Below are 18,246 nucleotides of genomic sequence, written 5' to 3' on the forward strand. Positions count from 1 at the left end.
GTTCCTTTGCCCATCTTCCCTAGGTTTAATTAGTCTTCTGTCTTTCTCAGAATTCAGCCTGTTCATTTGCAAATGGAAGACATCAGAAAGGCTAGTGGGTGTGGGTGTGGGTGTTGGGGGGAAGGGGGCTGAAGTGTTTATTTTCAAAGCCATGGGGGTCCTCATTTGAAAAAGCACCCAGCTTATCTCAATGTTTTTGTTTGTATGATTTTGAATTAGAAGGTTGGAGCAATTCATTTAGGAGATTAAGTTGTCTTTACCATGTACCTAGTTGCCCTATTTATTCAGTAGTATTGCTATGGTTAAAAAAAAAAAAGTCTTTTTTTAAAAAGAATTTCTTGATCTTCAATTTTATGTTAATTAATTTTACATTAAAATAATTCTTATGTGCTGGTCACATTTGTATGATGGCTTAGAGTTGCCAGTTTTAGCCAATAAAAATATAGAATGCCTAGTTAAATATGAATTTCAGAAAAACAATGAATAAAATTCCAGTCTATGTATGTCCCAAATCACTGGGACATCATGGGGTATACTTGTACTAAACAATTATTAGTTATTTACCTAATATTCAAGTTTAACTAGACACCCTATATTTTATCTGGCAATCCTACTAGATTTTCATGGATGTTGTACATGTTCCAAGAATGCCAACCAAAAACTAGGAGAAATTCCATTTCCTTATTGCACTTAAACTTACTCACAGCAGAGCTGAAGTACTTCATCGTTCTGAATAATAATTTCCAATTTATAAACAGATAAAATGATAACTCAAGAAATCAAGTGAATTTTGACTTAGAGAATAAGATGTAGTTCTAAGCCACTAAAGCACATTCCAAATATCAAAAATTTTCTCATCACAAAAAAAAGTAAAACCAAAAGGGACCACTAGTATCTTTATTTGAATCAGCAGTTAATGTCATCAACTACTACATTTAAACGTGAATATCATCTTTCATTTATGTTGCAAAGCAAACATCCTGTGCAAGGAGGGGCTGGAACACCCCAGTGGGTATCCTAAGGTTGAAGAGGCCTTTGAGCCAATAAATGAGTGATGTCTCCACGGGAGACTAAACATTTGCTTGTGACAGTAAACAAATAGCAAACTGAATTTTATGTAGTGCAATCACGTTTACGTATCTGTTGATATAAAGTAAATTAAGAGAAGGATTATTGAATTTTTTTCTTTCAATGAAAATAAAATTTTTGCCCTTGACTTGGATCTTAGCAAATAATTTTAACATAATTATACTTATTTTGTAATTAAATGATTAAATTCTTCCTCTTTGTTCTCATCCCTTACAAATATGCAAAAAAGGTATATGTGATGCCTCCTCCTACCCCAGGAACTGGATTATAATATTATTTGTAGTAATTCATTCCTAAAGCCCCTTGACTTAATAAACTGTATTGATAAGCTAGTAAGCCTAATTGTGCATAGTTTATAGAGTCAATTTCATCATCTTAAAGTCACATCTAATATTTAGAAAGAAAGGAGTTTTTTTGGTAGGGTTTTTTTTGTAGATCCCAAAGCACCTTAATTTTTCTTTCTTTCTTTTTTTAAATAGTCACCTTCCCAGAAAAGGAAAAAGAAGGAAATGACACATCAAATGAAAAACCTCAAATTAATCATCAAATATTTGGTCAAGAAATCCCTATTTGCCATTTAAATAAAATATCAGAAAACTCTTGCTAGGACTTGATTTTGAAATAAACCTCATGTTGGAGGTCAGCCCTGTTAAGAAATACCACTGAAAGCTGCCACTTGACCCGGAATTCCTCTACAAGAAAAACTAGCCATAACTACATGAGAGGCCTATATGAGAAACTGCCGGAATGTCAACTTCATTTGCAGTGGCCCCATATGGCCTGATCACTCTCCCTGGCATGATAAATCACTGGCAGAATCCTTACCTTCCTACGTTTGATCTCTGCTCAGCAAGCTGTGGTTTTGATGTGAAGAACTCCAGATCTCTTAGGTCAGAGACAAATAGCAGTGGCACTGACCTGCAAAGTGCTAAGTCTCTATTAGACTCCAGTGAAAAGCTGTGAGCTTCTGACAAGTTCCCTCGCCACCACGTTTCCTCGCCCTCTGTGGTTTTCAGGAGCTCAGCTTGGCAGAAAAGCTGCTGAAATGGTTTGGAGAAGAAACGACAACAAATCTTTTCTTTCTACCCCTATTACCAAGTATTAAAATCTATTTTCCCTAATACTCAAAGGAGGAATTCTCTTGGGAGTTGTTACTCTAATTGCTAGTACTGTAAGTCTTTAGCAAACATGAAACATTTTGATTTCCAGTGGATCTTTATGATACTGCTAGTCGCTAATTTGCATAAGGGGAATCATTAACAGAGATTTCTGTGGACCACTCTTTGGTAACTCCAAGTACATCCTTGAGAAAATATTTTTAACAAAATTGTTATGAGTGCAATTTTTGGGTCCCAGAAAGACTACAACTAGATAAGCAAGCAAGTTCAGTGTTGTCCTTCTGATGCTCACAGTCGCAGGTTCTGGGCCCAGGAGAGTACAGATTCCTGAATAGTGAGGGTGGGGTAAAGAAATCTTACAGCTCTTTTAATCCAACCCTTTTTATAAGCAGGTCAATTTAATAAGCATTTCATTCTGCCCTCTCATTTTATAAGTAATAAAACTGTTTCCAGGAAATTTAAGTGATTTACCCAGTATCACAAAGCATTTTCATATCCGCAGGGCCTAATATAGGGTAGATACTCAATAAGTGGTCAAATGATTTTGTTCATTCATTAATTCAATAAATATTTATTGCATGCCTACATGTACAAGGAACTGCAAAATGAGCACACACAAGGGGCAGAGCTGAGGCCAGAACACAGGTCCTCCAACACCCAGTGCCCTGCCTTGTTCACTGCTCTACAATGCACCCTGAGAGATTTCTATTTCAAAGGAAGGGGCAAGTGGGAGTGGGAGTGAAGGAGAGGAGTTTTTCATCCTAAAGTGTGTGTTTGAGAGTGTGGGTGTGTGCACTTTCTCTAAAGGAAGTACATAAAAGGAAGATAACTGTTTCAAAACACTTTACCGCTGGAACTCACTTTCTAGTCCTGGCATTTCATCTATTAGTGACTCTGCAAATGGAATCAGACAATTTTATTTTCTAGTATATACTCATTTACTCATTCATTCAAACACAAAGATGTATGGACCACACTCTGTGTCAAGGCAGCCATGATACAGCTCACGAAAACTGGAGTCCAAGAAAAAAACTAATCTAGCCATTAAACAATAACTGGATCCCCTGGTGTGGCATTATCAAACATACACATCATTTAACAGTAATAATAAAAATAAAGATTTGAATAAGCCTAAAATACCATATTTCAAAGGCTTCTTGCAAGGGATTTGGTGTGTTCAGAAGTCATGTTTGTCCATCACATTAAAATGACAACAGAAACACTCCAAAAACTGTAAGACTAAAATTGGTGTGAAATTTTTAGTTCACTGAAATTATGAGTTCTAGAAAGCAGAAGGCACACTGTCGTTTTAACAGCTGCATTATTTCAATAGTCGTCCCCTTACCACTCAGAATCAGAGACTCTCATAAATAAGCTCCATTTTCTTGTAGAACCAAGTTGGTGACTTTGCAAGTGTTCATTAAAAGCAAAATGTTTGGTTTCTTTTTTAATTAAATGTAGTTTATGTACCCATATTTATGCATACATACTTGTACTAAATGTTAAACAGTAATCTTTCTCCTCAATTCAAATCATCAAGAGTTCCAAAAGTCTCTGTTTTGTATACTTTTTCCCTAAGCCTTCTCTTTTCTCTGTTGGAATTCCTGGTAATGATACCAGAATGTGGGCAAACCTCATTAGTCTCCCTGCTGTTTACAAGACAGGATTTATGCTCAATGTGCTGAACACAATGACACACATCACTAAATGGCTAGAAGTACCACCCAGGCTTTAATCTGAGAAATTTTTCACTCAGTACAAATACCTATCAGCATGAAGAAACATGGAAGAGCAATTACAGCCAACACGTGTAGTCTTTTAAGAGTACACCAATAAATACCCATTTGTGAAGGTTAATTTAATGCAACCCAGGCTGTTATCTGGAATAGTATATGTCACCAATTCAATCCATTAAGTAATTACGAAATTCTCAAGAGGGCTCACAGAAGTCAAATGTGGTTATTCCAGGTTCATTGCTTCTGGTCTCCCTAAGGACTATTTAGGCCAACAGCTGGGAGAGCCAACTACAAAGGTTCCCAGGCATAACTAACCATTTTATGAAAACAGGTAAATGAGTCTAACCAAGGAATGAATGTCATCAAGGGCCCGTCCTGAGAGAAACACTTAGGGAAGCAGAAGAGAAGCACAAGTGGGTAAGAATAAAACAGGAGATAGAAAAGGTAAGAAAGAGGGGGTAGGGTTGACTGGCAAGGTAAGGGGAAAGAGAAATATGTTCTCTCTAAAAGTGAAGTCTGGGAGAAATCTGGAGACTACAAGATCTGGGTTAAAGGGGACAACCTGTTAGCAGTTTATTTAGATAGGATTTTTTAGTCATTTACAATGAAATATTAATTGTGCATGCCAACCACCCATCCTCATCACTGAAATTCTATTAGTTTGGATACTGCATGAATTTCTCTATTCTGCATCCCCACCAAGTTTACACGTAATAGAAGGGATCTGATAGTAGTTAAGCCTGAGTGAGAGGTGATTCTTCGTAACAGGCAAGGTGGAACACATCCACCCAACTCTTTCTGGCAAGTGTCTCTCTGACACAGGTTATAGCCAGTTACACAATATGACGACCTGTGGCAGGAGAGGAAGGATTAGAAAGAATGTAAAATACATTAGCTTTCAATAGCCTCACACATCCTCACTCCAAAGTAAATCTTAATAACCATAACAAAGGAAAATACTTGTTGAATAAAACCAAAACAGAACAAACAGATCTTATTAGGGGCAGTGTGTGACTACCCAACCAGTGAGAATCCAAATCCAAAACCATAATTCTTTATCCCAGCCTAAAGAATCAACGGCGGGGAAGATAAAGTGGGGATGGTTAATGGGTGTGAAAATACAGTTAGATAGTTAGAATTAACAGTATTTGACAGCACAAAGTGACTATAATCAACAATAACTTATGGTATACTTTAAAATAACTAAAAGAGTGGAATTGGAATGTTCCTAACACAGAGATGATATAAATACCTGAGGTGACAGATACCCCAATTACCGATTTGATTCATTTACATTGTACATCTGTATCAAACATTCACATGTACCCTATAAAGATATACAACCATTATGTACCAAAAATAATTTTAAAAAATCACAGGAACCCAGCTGACTCATACCTAAAGTGTCAAATTTTATCACTCCCCCACTACCCCCCAGCTTCCACTGTTTGATGCATACTCCCATTTTTGTCTGGTTGAAATTGTTGTAAAATGGTAGCTACAGACAATACTAAGTGGAATTAAATTTGGGATTTGAACTAAATACGAGATTTGTAGTCAAAGAACTGTATTATCCCATAAAACACTCAGCAGAGCTTTGGGTTAACATTCCAAATTTTATTGACTTTATTGTGGTTCTTGGGCTTGTTCTTTTTGTTATGAGCTGGGAAGAGTATTGAGTCCCAGAATTGTCACCCATATTGCTACTCCATCTGAAAAAAATTATTTAACTTTAATATGCTTGATTTTCTCACTTATAATATGGAGATATTAACATAATATCCACATCATAGGGTTGCCCCAAGAATTAAGTGTAATCGTATGTGAAAATCACTCTGAATATTATGCTATTGATAATAAATGCTATAGCTATTAATACTACTAAAATATAACAAGTACTCATTCAACAAACATTTCCAAAGCATCTACACTGTTGGACACTGAGCTAGGTGCTTCAGAAATACCAAGATGAATAAGGGTTTACAATGCAGTACAGTTTAGGAGTAGGGAGTTACAATGAAAAATATAATACAAGGGAAAAATTGTTCCAGGAGGAGAAGTGCAAATAATGAACATGACTTCTCAGAGAATATCAATTCATTATCAAAAAACAGGTGGTGTACCCAACTTTGTTAGGTACTATATATAATAATATACACTTAAAACTGAAGAGTTAGTTTCAGTTTTAAGATTGGAGAATTTTACTCTTCTACAATAGCTTCTTTAGAATTAGAGGCACACATGCCTGAATCAAATCACTTATGAAATCCAAACACAAAGATAAATATATAACACTAGCTTTGAGTTTAGAACACAAATTAAAATGTCAACAAAGTATGAAGTAACATTATTTTCAAGCCTGGTGTTAAGGAATAATTTAAATTTGCTGCATTAACAGGATGAAGCATAGTATTGTATTCAACAAAAAGTTCTATCAGAAATTCTTTTTCAAATTAATTGTCATCTATCCATGTTTTCTGCAAACCTATGGACAAACCACACATAGTGAGGAATTCATCAATTTACCTTGACCCTTCAAAAACGGGTGGGGTGTGTGTGTGTGTGAGAGAGAGTGAGAGAGAGAGAGAACATGCAAGAGAGAGCAAGTGAGTGAGAAAGCATGCATGCACAAGAAAGCACAACAGTAGCTAACATTGAAGCACTTATTCTGTTCTAGGTAATAAATGAAAGGCAGGAAAATTAAGTCCTGACATGAATAAGTTATAATAATCATGTCAACCCAGAGTTTTATACAATGGCCCCTTAAAGGTAGGTTTATGGAATGTGCTACTGTTCTTAGTTTAGGGAAACTAACATGTATTAAAATCATCCATCAAAGTAGAACTAGTTTCTCATATTTTCCCATTATAGAGACGCACACATTCTGGACCTCCTGATCTTATTACAAGATTGCAGAGAATACAATTTTTAAAAATTATTTACACGTCAATATTGTCTGACCTTCCTATATGTTACTTCATTTGTCTTTAAGATCTATCTGTGTCTTCATACATAAACAATTACTAATTCCAGGGGATTAAGACAAAAATGCAAACAGCAAATATTTTAATAGTAAAAATAATAAACTTTCAGAAAACTGTAAGAAGAATACCTTGAAAAACTTGGAATAAGAATGGACTTCTTAAACAAGACGCTAAAATAAAAATTCCTCTTTAGTCACATTTAAAACTGTATGATAATTACACCAGAAAAAGAAAAAGAGAGAAAAAGCACAAGGAGGAAGAATATGTTCACATAGTATGTAACTAACAAAGGATTATAATCTTGAACACACATACAAAAATTGCTATAAATCAGTAAACAAAAAGACACAGAAAAATGAGCAAATGATAAACTAGTCAATTCATAAAAGAGGAAAGCCAAATGGCCAAAAAACATGAAAAGATGCTCAATCTCACAAGAAATCAAGGAAATGAAAATTAAAACAGCAATGAGATACAATTTCACACTTATCAGATGGGCAGAATTTAATTAAGTATGAGAATCCCAAGCATAGGCGAGGATGTGGAGTAATGGGAACTTTGATACACTGCTGGTGGAATATACTGGGGGGTTGATAGATTGGGGGTAGAAACTAGTATAACTGAGTTGGACAGAAATTTGGCAATCACTAATTAAGCCAGCACTTGTAAGTATACATCACAGAAGCTTTCTCAGCCAGGTGTATAAAGAGACATGTTCAGGAATGTTCAATGCAGCATTATCGTAATAGCAAAATACTGGAAGTGCCCTAATTGTCAATAGTAGAATGAATTAGAAATGGGGATATATTCAAAGACTGGAATACTCTGGAACAATGACAAGGAATGAATTGCAAATATGTCCAACAATATGGATGAATCTTCGAAATATGATGCTAGGCAAACAAAGCAAATTGTAGAAGAATATATGTAATATGGTACCATTTACATTAAAAATTTTTAGCATGCAAAACCATAACATATTATTTATGGATACACACACCTATGGGAAAGATAAGTGCTTCTGAGGAAGGAAGGAGGAGGAAGAGAAGGAAATAGAAGGGTTTCATAGGGGGACTTCAATGTCTTTCTTTTAAAAAACCAAAAGCAAAAAATGTTAAGAATGTTACTGAAAAATGTTAAGAACTAACAAATCTGGGCATAGGTATAAATGTCTGTTATAGTATTCCCTATACTTTTCTGTATGACTGAAGCAGTTCATTTCCTGTCAAATATGTCTAACATGTTCTAAGCGTGCTATTGATCTGCTGAATCTGAAACATCTCTTTATCTTCTGAATCCTCATGGAACTTTAACTGCATCATCTCAAGCATTTAGCATCTTCTATCATGCACCACAGTTATTGTGTGCATGTCCTCACCCCGCACCCATAAGGGAAACTCTTCAGAGGAGAAACCATGTCTATGTATCTTTTCACACAAGAGGCCTTAATAAATGTTAAGTTAATAAACAAATGAATAAATTTAGGGAACCAAAAGAGTAGCTCTGGTTATAGCTAAAAATAAAAATGGCTGTGAGATAATATCAAGTTATTTTGGTATATTGAGTATCAGATTCTAAAATATAGATGAGGCAGAATTTACTAGTTTCAGTTTTGCTAGGAAATTTAACCAAATAGTCTCATGTTGATTCTTGATCTCCTCCCCAAAAAGAATTTGTTGTGGAACTCCAATTTTCACATCTAGGGAAATATAATAAGACTTGAAGTTGTTCTCCATAAATTCATATAGGCATTTCATAATTTCATCTGCCTGGGCAAGGCCACCTTATTTCCCCTACTCCTTCCCACCCTAAATCCTCCCATCATTATACATACCTCAGCCTGTGGATTCCATGTGTTTGTAGAAAAGGATGGGGGAGGAGATAAATAGGTTATTTTTGCCTATTAGTGGACTGGCTAAATAATTAGTGAGCTTGCTAAACGCACAATACTTTGCCAGTTCCACTTACCTGGAGGTAGGTTCCATTAAACCTGTTGGAAGAGTCACACAACCTATACCACTTTCTGACTCAGCTTAATCTTTAAGAAATGCCTAGAAAGAGTCACTGGGCTTGGAATTAAAAGACTTAAATGAATGAAAAGTATGCAAGAGAAAATATATTAAAACATAATTTTAATTATTTTGAAAAATTTTTCCTATCTCTTACAATCAAGATGAGAAAGGGTTTTTGGACTCGATAGCCTAAATTCTTCTAAATAAGAGAGAGGTGTTTCCAGCTTCACCTAGACAATAAGTTTTATCTTTTCAGAGATCTGAAAAGATCAGGGATAAAGAAACTGCTACTTTGGCTCTCCGAAGGCCAGACAGTGATGAGGAAAGGAAATAAAGCAGATAACTATTTCTGGAGGTAACAGAGCTGAACTGGAGTAAAGGAAGGCTTCCTTCTATAATAAAAATTAGAATGTTCACTCACAGACATTCTAATTTTTAACCACATTCTACAGAGGTCAATTAATCCCCATGTTTAGCCCCAGGGAAGTATGGTTGAGAGCTTAGCAGAAGACCAGGTGGTAAAATTGCCCAATTATTATTCCAACTGGAATTTTCAAAGCCTGGAAGTGTTTTCAATCATGTGATCCAACAGAGACTTGCTGTAAATGAACTCCTAAGAGTTAAGATTCTGAAAAGAAACAATTTAAACATAACTCAATCTTAAAGGCAGAAAAACAAGCAATAGAGCAATATGAAATAAGAAATTTCCAATTTGGATTATCTAACATATTTGAAAAATTAAATGTAATAGAGCTCAAAGATATGTCTGAAAAGGCAATTAAAAATTAACCAAGGTGACATTATGGCAACCACCTCGATGTGCATTAGATTTGGTGTTTGAGGGGAAATGAATGGCTTTGAAATGACCTGTCATAGTGAATGAAGAAATTAAGGAAATGCCAGTAGGGCTTTCACAATAGGTACTGCGTGGCGCTTTTACTTTCTGGAAGATGACTATTCCTGGGAAGTGGCCCCAAACTCCCACATGTTATTCTGGGCAGTCAGGACCATTAAAATTTCTTTGGTTTTAAATTATATAAATGAAGATAACTTCCCAATGCCAAAAGGTATCTACCATATGAGAATGTCCTCATATGCTGCCATACTTCCTAGATATATGTACCAAATGACTTAGCAAGATCTTTGTCCAAACTACTTAAAATACCAGAAATGGCTATTTGCAACTTGTTTAGGCTCAGCCAATTGGGCATACTGAGGCATATTAATGCTGAATTTTGGTACAAATATCAGATATCTACTTTAACTATTAAAATACTGGCTGGGAAATTGTTTGATTTAGTGATTTTCTAGTAAAGACAAGACCTTGGTGGAAAAAAACCTCCTAGGAGTTCTATTTGATGAAAATGCAGTGTAAACTTACAAGGATTCCACAGCTGCCCAGAATATTAAACTCTTATGAGTAATGAAAATAGTAAACAATGGCCTGTTTTATAAAACTTTATTGATTATATAATTCTGATCTTTCTTAAAATGAGCTTCCATTAATTTGTATCTACAAATACAATAATAATCCAAATGTAATCATCACTTTTGTAGAAATGCAACGGAATTAGCATTGACTGATTGTCATTATATGCCACCTACTTTCACACACTTTTTCATTTAGTCCTGATAACGACCCCATAAAGTAGATACTATTATCTTCATTTTGACAGATGTAGAAATTGAAACTCAGTGAAGAAACCTCTTGAGAGAAGACACCATACATACTTTTTTCACTGTTGTATCCCCAAGAACTGTCACTGTACCTGGCACTATATGTTGAATAAATGTTAATCACCCACATAGCTAATATGTACATGTCTGACTAGGATTTGATTAAAGGCCTATTTTAACTCAGAGCCTTTCTTTTTCCAAGTCAAGGGCTTGGAAATTTTTCTAAAATGTAGGTTATATGGTCTCTGCTGCAACTACTCTGATCTGCCTTTGTAGTCTGAAAGCAACCATAGACAATATGTAACTGAATGGGTGTGGCTGTGTTACAATAAAACTTTATTTACAAAACCAGGCAGATAGTCCATATTTTGCTGACCCCTGCAAATAGTCACTAAGATAACTAAAGAGGCAAAAATACACATCACTATTTGTATTTTATCATCCAACTGAGGCTCACAACTAAGTCCACGTGTTGGAACATGGGATGCTTGCTGGTTTGGTCATGATTTGATCACCATGCTTCACTGATACAACATTAGTGCTTTGCCTTCCTTAAGCCTGGCTACAGGAAGTCAGATTTCACAAAACAGGCTCCTCAGAGAATCTCCTACCCTGAAATAGAAAAACTATCATTTATCATTTTATAGACATAAAAGACCAGGAGTGCCTCAGCAAATGATAATTCTACATGGTAACCTAAGCCTGTGTAATAGAAGGCATCAGCACAGACTCCAGGAGAATCACCTAATTCAAGTTCTATGATGTTTTGCTTCCCTGGGTTAAATGGAGATGATACAAACATCAAAAAGCTGTATAGTTATGGAAAAGCATTTTTAAAAAACCTAAAGTCTTCCATTACTAATGTGCAAACTTGATTGACAATTTATGATCAAAACAGACAATCTTGAGTAAAGATTTGGAAGGAACTAGGCCCACACCTGTCTTTTAAAAAATTATTTCTGGCGTAGGCAAGAATCTTGCCCCACACCTAAAAAAGCTTAGAGACATGAAAAATAGTAATTTAAAGTCAGGGAATCAAAAGCCACTAAAGGTAGCTCTTTCTTAAGAGAAGTAGAGTAGTTCATATTCTCCCCATGTTTGCAACAGAAGCAATACAAAAAAATAAAGATTTAAACTCTTCCTCTCTCAAAAAAAAAAAAAGTATGCGTCACAGACTGTTAGGAAAAGTATATGGCAAGGAAAGCTCTAACAGTTTTTTAAAAGTCAAGGCCAAGGTCTGTCTTATCAAATATTCCTATTTCCACTCTTTCTCCTTCAAAAGGTTTTGTAAACATCAAATAAGATATATATGAAAGTGACAGGTAAACCATTAGGCCCTGTAAAAATGTAAGTGGCATTAGAAGTATTATTATCATCATTATTATTATTGCATTGATCAACTAAACTACTGTCGTGCTGACCAACAACCAATTTCTGCCACTCAATCTTTTTATTATAATAAGAACCTATGCTCCTAGAAGGCAGATGTTTCCACAGTCTAACCAGCATAGTGGAAAGCACCACTGTTAGGGAACATGGCCACTCAAATATCCATTGAATTGAATAGAAATTGACCTCAGAAAAGAGAAGTTCAATAAAAGATTGTTAAATGAATAAACAAAAGAATAAATAGCAGGCACCCAATGCACATTAGCTCTATTTTTTTCAGTTGATTGCCTTTTATTTTTTTCTCTTCTACTTTAGCAGGTGAGTATTCAATAAATGTCCGCTTCCTCCCCCAGTTCTAGCCCCCTACTGTAACTGATGCTAGAACATAACCTTTTGTTACTGTTCGTTATAGGTACAAACTCTCACTGAAAAAGTGATCAACAGAGATAGCCCATGTTTTTTTGCGGGGGAGGGTGCAGGGGAGGCCAGTAGAGCCAGAAAAGAAGATAGAGCCAATAGAGAAGGTAGCAGTGGGATAAAGAGCAAGTTTCCAAAGACCTGAGAATCTGGAAGAGGTATCGCCTGCAGTCAGGGTTAGTCAGTGAAGTGCTGAGCCTTGATTTACAATGTGTGTATTCCTACAGTATGTTCAGCTACACAAAATAATAAAAACCAGACTGATAAAACAGACAACTCAGAAAAACTTTAATTCATGAACACATAGCAAAAAGCCCTCAGAATGTAGTCTTTTTAGGATACAAGCAAGAGCGTGCACATTCTCTTAGCTCCAAATTGGTCCTCTCAATACTTCACATCAGTTATCACTTTTCTTGACAAACACAGCCTTTTCATTATTTTTTTTTAAAAAACATATTCTTTAATAAGGAATCATTTTTAAAACTTGGTTCCAGCTTGCTATATTAGGGAAATAGAAATAGACATATTCCAAAAATGGTATTGCCATTGATCTTTATTCTAAAATGGATATTGGAACTTCAGAGTAGTATGCTTATTTTTTAAACAAAATGTAATTGCCTAAAAGTCAATACAAAACCATGAGTTTAGCCTTGTTAACACCCTTGGGTATTGAACGTTAATTCTGGAGAATTTCCACTGGACCTGTGACAGGCAAAGGCAGTAACTTTTAATTCTGATGATTTCCTCCACTCCCTTTATAAAAAATGTCAAATATTTTTTGAAGAAGAAAAAAATGGTGAAAAATGCAGAAAAATATAAGATCACAAGCGCAAACTATTCTAAGTGCATGCTACTTTGAAATTCTCATAATAAGGTCTTTTACTTGTTAGTGACTGTATGTTGGTCCCAAAATCACATTGAAAAATCATATAGAAAAGTCATATCCCTCATTAAAGCTATATTTGTTTAACAAGACAAAAACAATGAGTTAATGATCTATCTACGTTTGTCTTATAGTACCATCTTCTGACATAAAAACTGTTTGTTTCATACGTGTTACTCAACAGGCCCCAAAGCATAATAAATTTTTAGCTATTGCCCTTTTAAAATTTCCTAATGAATACGGTATCACTGTTCTAAAGGACTGTCCATTCTACTTTGTTCTCTTTGAAACTGCTAATATAATTTTCCTCACTCCTGATCATAAGTTCATTTTTTAAAAAATTCCCTATTAATCTTATTTTTCTTTTAGGTAAAAAATCATTACCCATTACCCTGGGCTACCAAAAGAGCAGCTTCTGTTCTTCACGTTTAAAAAAAGAAAAGAAAAACCTGCTTGCTCACGATGCTTGTCTTAGCAAATTTAGAAGTTTCACTAAAGACCTGAGGAGGGAAGCTGCTAGAAATGTTCACAGATACCTGATTTTACAAGTCTTTGTGGAAAAGCTCGCCTTTAGATTAGTGTTACTCAGTGTTTATGAGGGCTGTTTGTCAAGACAAAAATAAGGTGCCTCCTCCCCACAAATTAAAGAATCAAGTTACAATCCATTATTTCTTTTCTGATTGTTTTTCTTTGTAATAAGTGGGAAAGTGGATACTGGATAAAAGTCTTCCCTGAGCTAAAAGACTCCACATTAAAGGCTCCAATTAGCTATAAATCAGTTGTCTTTCCTACTGGGGGAGAACAAGAGAGAAAAGAGAGAGGGGGTAGTTAGGAAAAAAGAACTGGAAGAGCTTCCAAATTAAATTCTGAAAAAGATACCTACTGCATACCTAAAACTTCTTTCAGAGGTTATTAGGAAAATCTGATCAAAAAAATAAGACAAAAATCAAACCTTCCCAAATCTGAGGGTTAGGTCCTTTTTCATGCGCAGATCTCACATCTTAAGACCTTTAAAAAGAGCCCGAAGAGGTTAGGGACCTTCATAAAACAAAACTTTTAAGCTGCATGTTTTCCCTGCTAGTTTCTAAACCCAGAGAAGTGCCATACATTGGCACTGTTGTTATGCAAACAATGCCTAAAAGGCTATAACCATTAACGACCTCTCATTAAAATGGCTTTGAAAAATTTGTCACACCATCTAAAAAAGCTAACAGGTACATCAAATCCATCTAAATCGACATTTAAAACACGCATCACCCTGATGTGTATCCTATAACTGACTGCAAGTACAATTTCAATATTCTGATGTTTTTTGTATTTCTCTTTCAACTATTAAGACAGAACCAAACAATTTACTTCTCTACAAAATTTAATTTATCTTGTAATAAACATGATGGAATACATCTTTAACCATATTGTGCATACGCCTGTGTTTAAGTTAATCGGGAGAAGTTGGTGTAGAAATCTGCTGGAAGGCAGAGAAAATCAAACTAGAGAACTGCAAAATGAACTTCAAGAAATGTGGCTTTAAATACCGTCTATCTCCCCCTTTCCCCCAAAATGTTATAAAATTACAATTTCTCCATTTTTAGTAATTGATAATTTTTTTCTATGTCGAATTTGTGGAAAGAAAGCAAATTCAATTTACATTAGGAAGCGGACACATATTCTTTTTTCATGCGGCGCAGCAACAAAAAAAAATTCCTGCTTAGGAAACCCGATATATCAGAGTTCATTATTAAAAAATAAGTTCTTCAGCTCAAAAGCGAACTCGCTAATCTGCCCAAATTTTAAAACTTTTCAAGTTTTTCAGGGAAACTACCACTGCCTGCAAAACTCAAAGTAAATGCTGAGTTGGTTCTACTGTACTCATCAGGCAGGTTTTCGTGAAATTTGTCAAACCGGCCAGCGCGCTGGTGTCCTGCCCATTTCCCAGGGTCAGTCCCGTCCGCGGCCCCGGCTCCCGAGGGCCTGACTGGGACGAGCAGCCGGGCGGTCCCCGAGGGCGGAGGGCCGGGAAGCGACGGCCAGGCCGCCGGGCCAACCCGGCCGGGAACCCCCTGCCTCCCTTCGCGGAGACCAGGAGGTTCCGACGCCCCGTCACGACAGTCGGGACCGCGGCATCAGACCAGAAACCAGCCGCAAACCGGAGCCGGGCAGGAGCCGTTGAGGCGACCCCTCAACGCCGCGCTCCAGGCTGGGGCAAGTCCCCGAGGTGTCCCAAGATCGCAGCGGCGCTCGAAGCGCCCCAATCCCGAAGGTAGACAGGGCGCCCCTTCTGCTGCGCGGGGATGACAGGCTGGCCCCGGCGACCCCAGACCCCGGCCCCATGACGCCGCCCTCACCCCCTAGAGAAGTCACGGAGAGGAAGGAAGGAAGTTTCTAGAAAGTGTCCGTGGACGGCGGGCGCTCGGCGGCCGCTTACCTTGGTGTACTTGATTTCGAGGTTAGGCGTGGGCGACGGCAGGAGGTGCAGGGACGCCATGAGGGCGGCGGGGTCGGCCTTCACCTCGCCCGGCATCTCGATCTTACTGGAAGTCATGGTGGCGGGCCGAGGTCTCGCTCGCCCGCGGCGTGGGGCTGTGCGGGCGGTGCGCGCGGTGCGCGGGCCGGGGGCGCGCTCGCCTGTATATAGGCAGGTGTCAAGCTGGGGCTCTTCTTATTGGACGTGAGGGCCGAGGCGCGGGGGGCTGGTCCATCCTACCTAGGACGCCCCGGCGCGGCCCCGATTTACATAAAGCCCGCGCCGCGCGGCCGGGACTCTGGGCGCCCACGGTCAAGTCCGCCCGCCCCCCGCCCGGGCCGCGGGGACAGGCCCACGCCCACGCCGCCGCCGCCGCCGTCCTCGACGGCACGAGCGCGAACGTGCGCCGCGGCCCGCGGGGTGAGGCCAGCCCGACTCCGTGTCCCTCTCGCCGTGTCAGCATCGGCGGGAGGCGCACCTTGGCCGAAGTCGGGCGGGGGTCGTGGCCCCCGGAAGCGGAGCTGGCTGGGGGGGCCCGAGGGCTTGGCGCTGGGAGCGGGAAGCGGTGTTGGCGGAGGAAGCCCGGCGTGGGGGGCGGCTCCCGGGGCGCCGCGATCACCTCCGACCTCCGACCCCCGTCCCGGGGCCCGCGGAACCCCAGCTCCCCGTCTCTCGCGGGGACCCGGGGGCGCCCTCCCTTCTTCCCCGGGCAGGCGCGCCGGGTGTCCCCGGCGATACCCTCTGCCCACACACGCCCACTCCTCTCAGCGTGGCCGAGGTGCGCGGTGGCCAGACGGTCGGGGAGGGGGAGAGACGGGTGAGGGTCCCTCACCCCACGCTCGGAATGAGGATCCCCGCGAGCCGATTGTCGCAGCGCGGCCCTCGCGGGCTTCTCCCGCCCAGCTGCTGCCCTCTGCCGGCGGCACCGCCCCGGAGGGTGTGGGTCCTGGTCCTCCTCGGCTCCTCGCAGTTGCGTGTTTCATGGGCTTTCGTCTGTCTTCTCCGATCGCTTCCTCCAGCCCTTACCCTCCTCGCCTCAACACGTACACAGAAACACTACTGTCTTTCTGTCCTTCACGCCAACAGCTATCCTACCACCGGACCTGGGCTCCTTACTTCACTGACCCACAGGGGCCGAGGTGTCACCTCCATACCCCCTAATTTAAGGGGCCTAATTTAAGAGCCTTCCTCTAGTTTGTGGATATAAACCGAGAACCTAGAGACCTCTTCTCAGAATAGGCTTTGGGCTCCGTGGGCTAATCCTGAGGGCCACATGAAAGACCTTTATAGATCTCTTCCCTTCCTCACTCCCAATGTAAGCCTGACCGGGCCACTGATAAACATTCTTTCAACTCTGTTTTTCCATGGAAAGTGAGTGTCATTGTGAGGGGCCCGACTATCGAGCAACTCTTTGATACTCATTTTAAATGCCATTTTCAGAGCCGTTAGCATCCCATTTCTTTGCGTGTGAAGTATCAGCCAGAAAACATCTGCCTTAAGTACTTTCAGTAACTAAGACTGCCTAATGCTCAGTGTTTGGATGCTAAGCAGTACTGGAAATAGACAAAAAATATTTTATCTTAGTATTGGGTTTATAGAAATAAGTTCCAGCTTCTCAGAACCTAAAGTACCTACCCAAAGTGACCCCGGTGAATTGTTTTCATGGAGAAACTATAGACCTTAGCTTTTGGAGGGATCTCTATTAACAGGGAATTTCTATGGCCAATAATTATGGCTTAATAACAGTATATGTTCATAAGATACACTTTTATTAAAGCCTTGGAGGGTTAGAGATACAATTAGGGAATAAAAAAGTAAGAACTTGGGGTTTGTTGGGGAGAGAGAGGTGGTTCTGGCAAAGGAGAGCAATGATTCCCATGGAACAATTTTGCAAACTTATTTTAAGCACCTTCCAATGCAAGGCACGGTGCCACAGGCTGCCCTATAAACTAGGCCAATAGCCCTTGCTGTCAGTGAACTTGCAGCGCTTCCCTCCAGATAAGTAGATCACTGACTATGAGAGGCTATGGGGAAAATTATAAAAGAGCATTGACAGCATGACCTGGGACTGTCTAGGGAAGTTGACCTTTGGTGAGGCCTTTAAAGAGAAGTGAGGCTTTAACAAGACTGGGTAGGATGCTATAGCAAAGGCATAGAGATGTGAGAGTATGTTTTTGGGGACATGGAATGTGGTTGGAAGAGTAGCAAATGAGGCTGGCAAGGCAGTTAACTTCAGATTGAAAGGACCTTAATGTTTGAGGTACTGAGAAGCCATCAAAAGATTCCGAGGAAGAGAAAAAGGAAACTTGCATAGATTGACCTGATAAATGCATATTGTCAGGAAAGACTGTCACAAACTGGAAGCCATTCTTTTATATTCTTCTCAAAGCATAAGATGGGGTTGTGTACCCTTTACTCAATTCTTGCTTGCTAACTCCAATTCTGTCACCACGGGTCAAAAATCTCTCCTGGAGGAA

The 18,246-nt window shown here is 39.2% G+C and overlaps 1 protein-coding gene across 1 annotated transcript in view; it reads right to left on the reverse strand.

The window, feature by feature from the left end:
- The window catches only part of ALDH1A2 (aldehyde dehydrogenase 1 family member A2), a 94,457-nt gene extending 78,402 nt beyond the window's left edge, over positions 1-16,055 (reverse strand). The window contains exon 1 of the mRNA XM_045530111.1: positions 15,731-16,055. Within this exon, the coding sequence (XP_045386067.1) occupies positions 15,731-15,847 (117 nt within the window). The 5' untranslated portion in view covers positions 15,848-16,055. The remainder of the gene's footprint in view (positions 1-15,730) is intronic.
- Between the last annotated feature and the right edge of the window lie 2,191 nt (positions 16,056-18,246).

This window comes from Lemur catta, chromosome 1 (genome assembly GCF_020740605.2).
Source record: "Lemur catta isolate mLemCat1 chromosome 1, mLemCat1.pri, whole genome shotgun sequence".
Lineage (NCBI taxonomy): Eukaryota > Metazoa > Chordata > Mammalia > Primates > Lemuridae > Lemur > Lemur catta.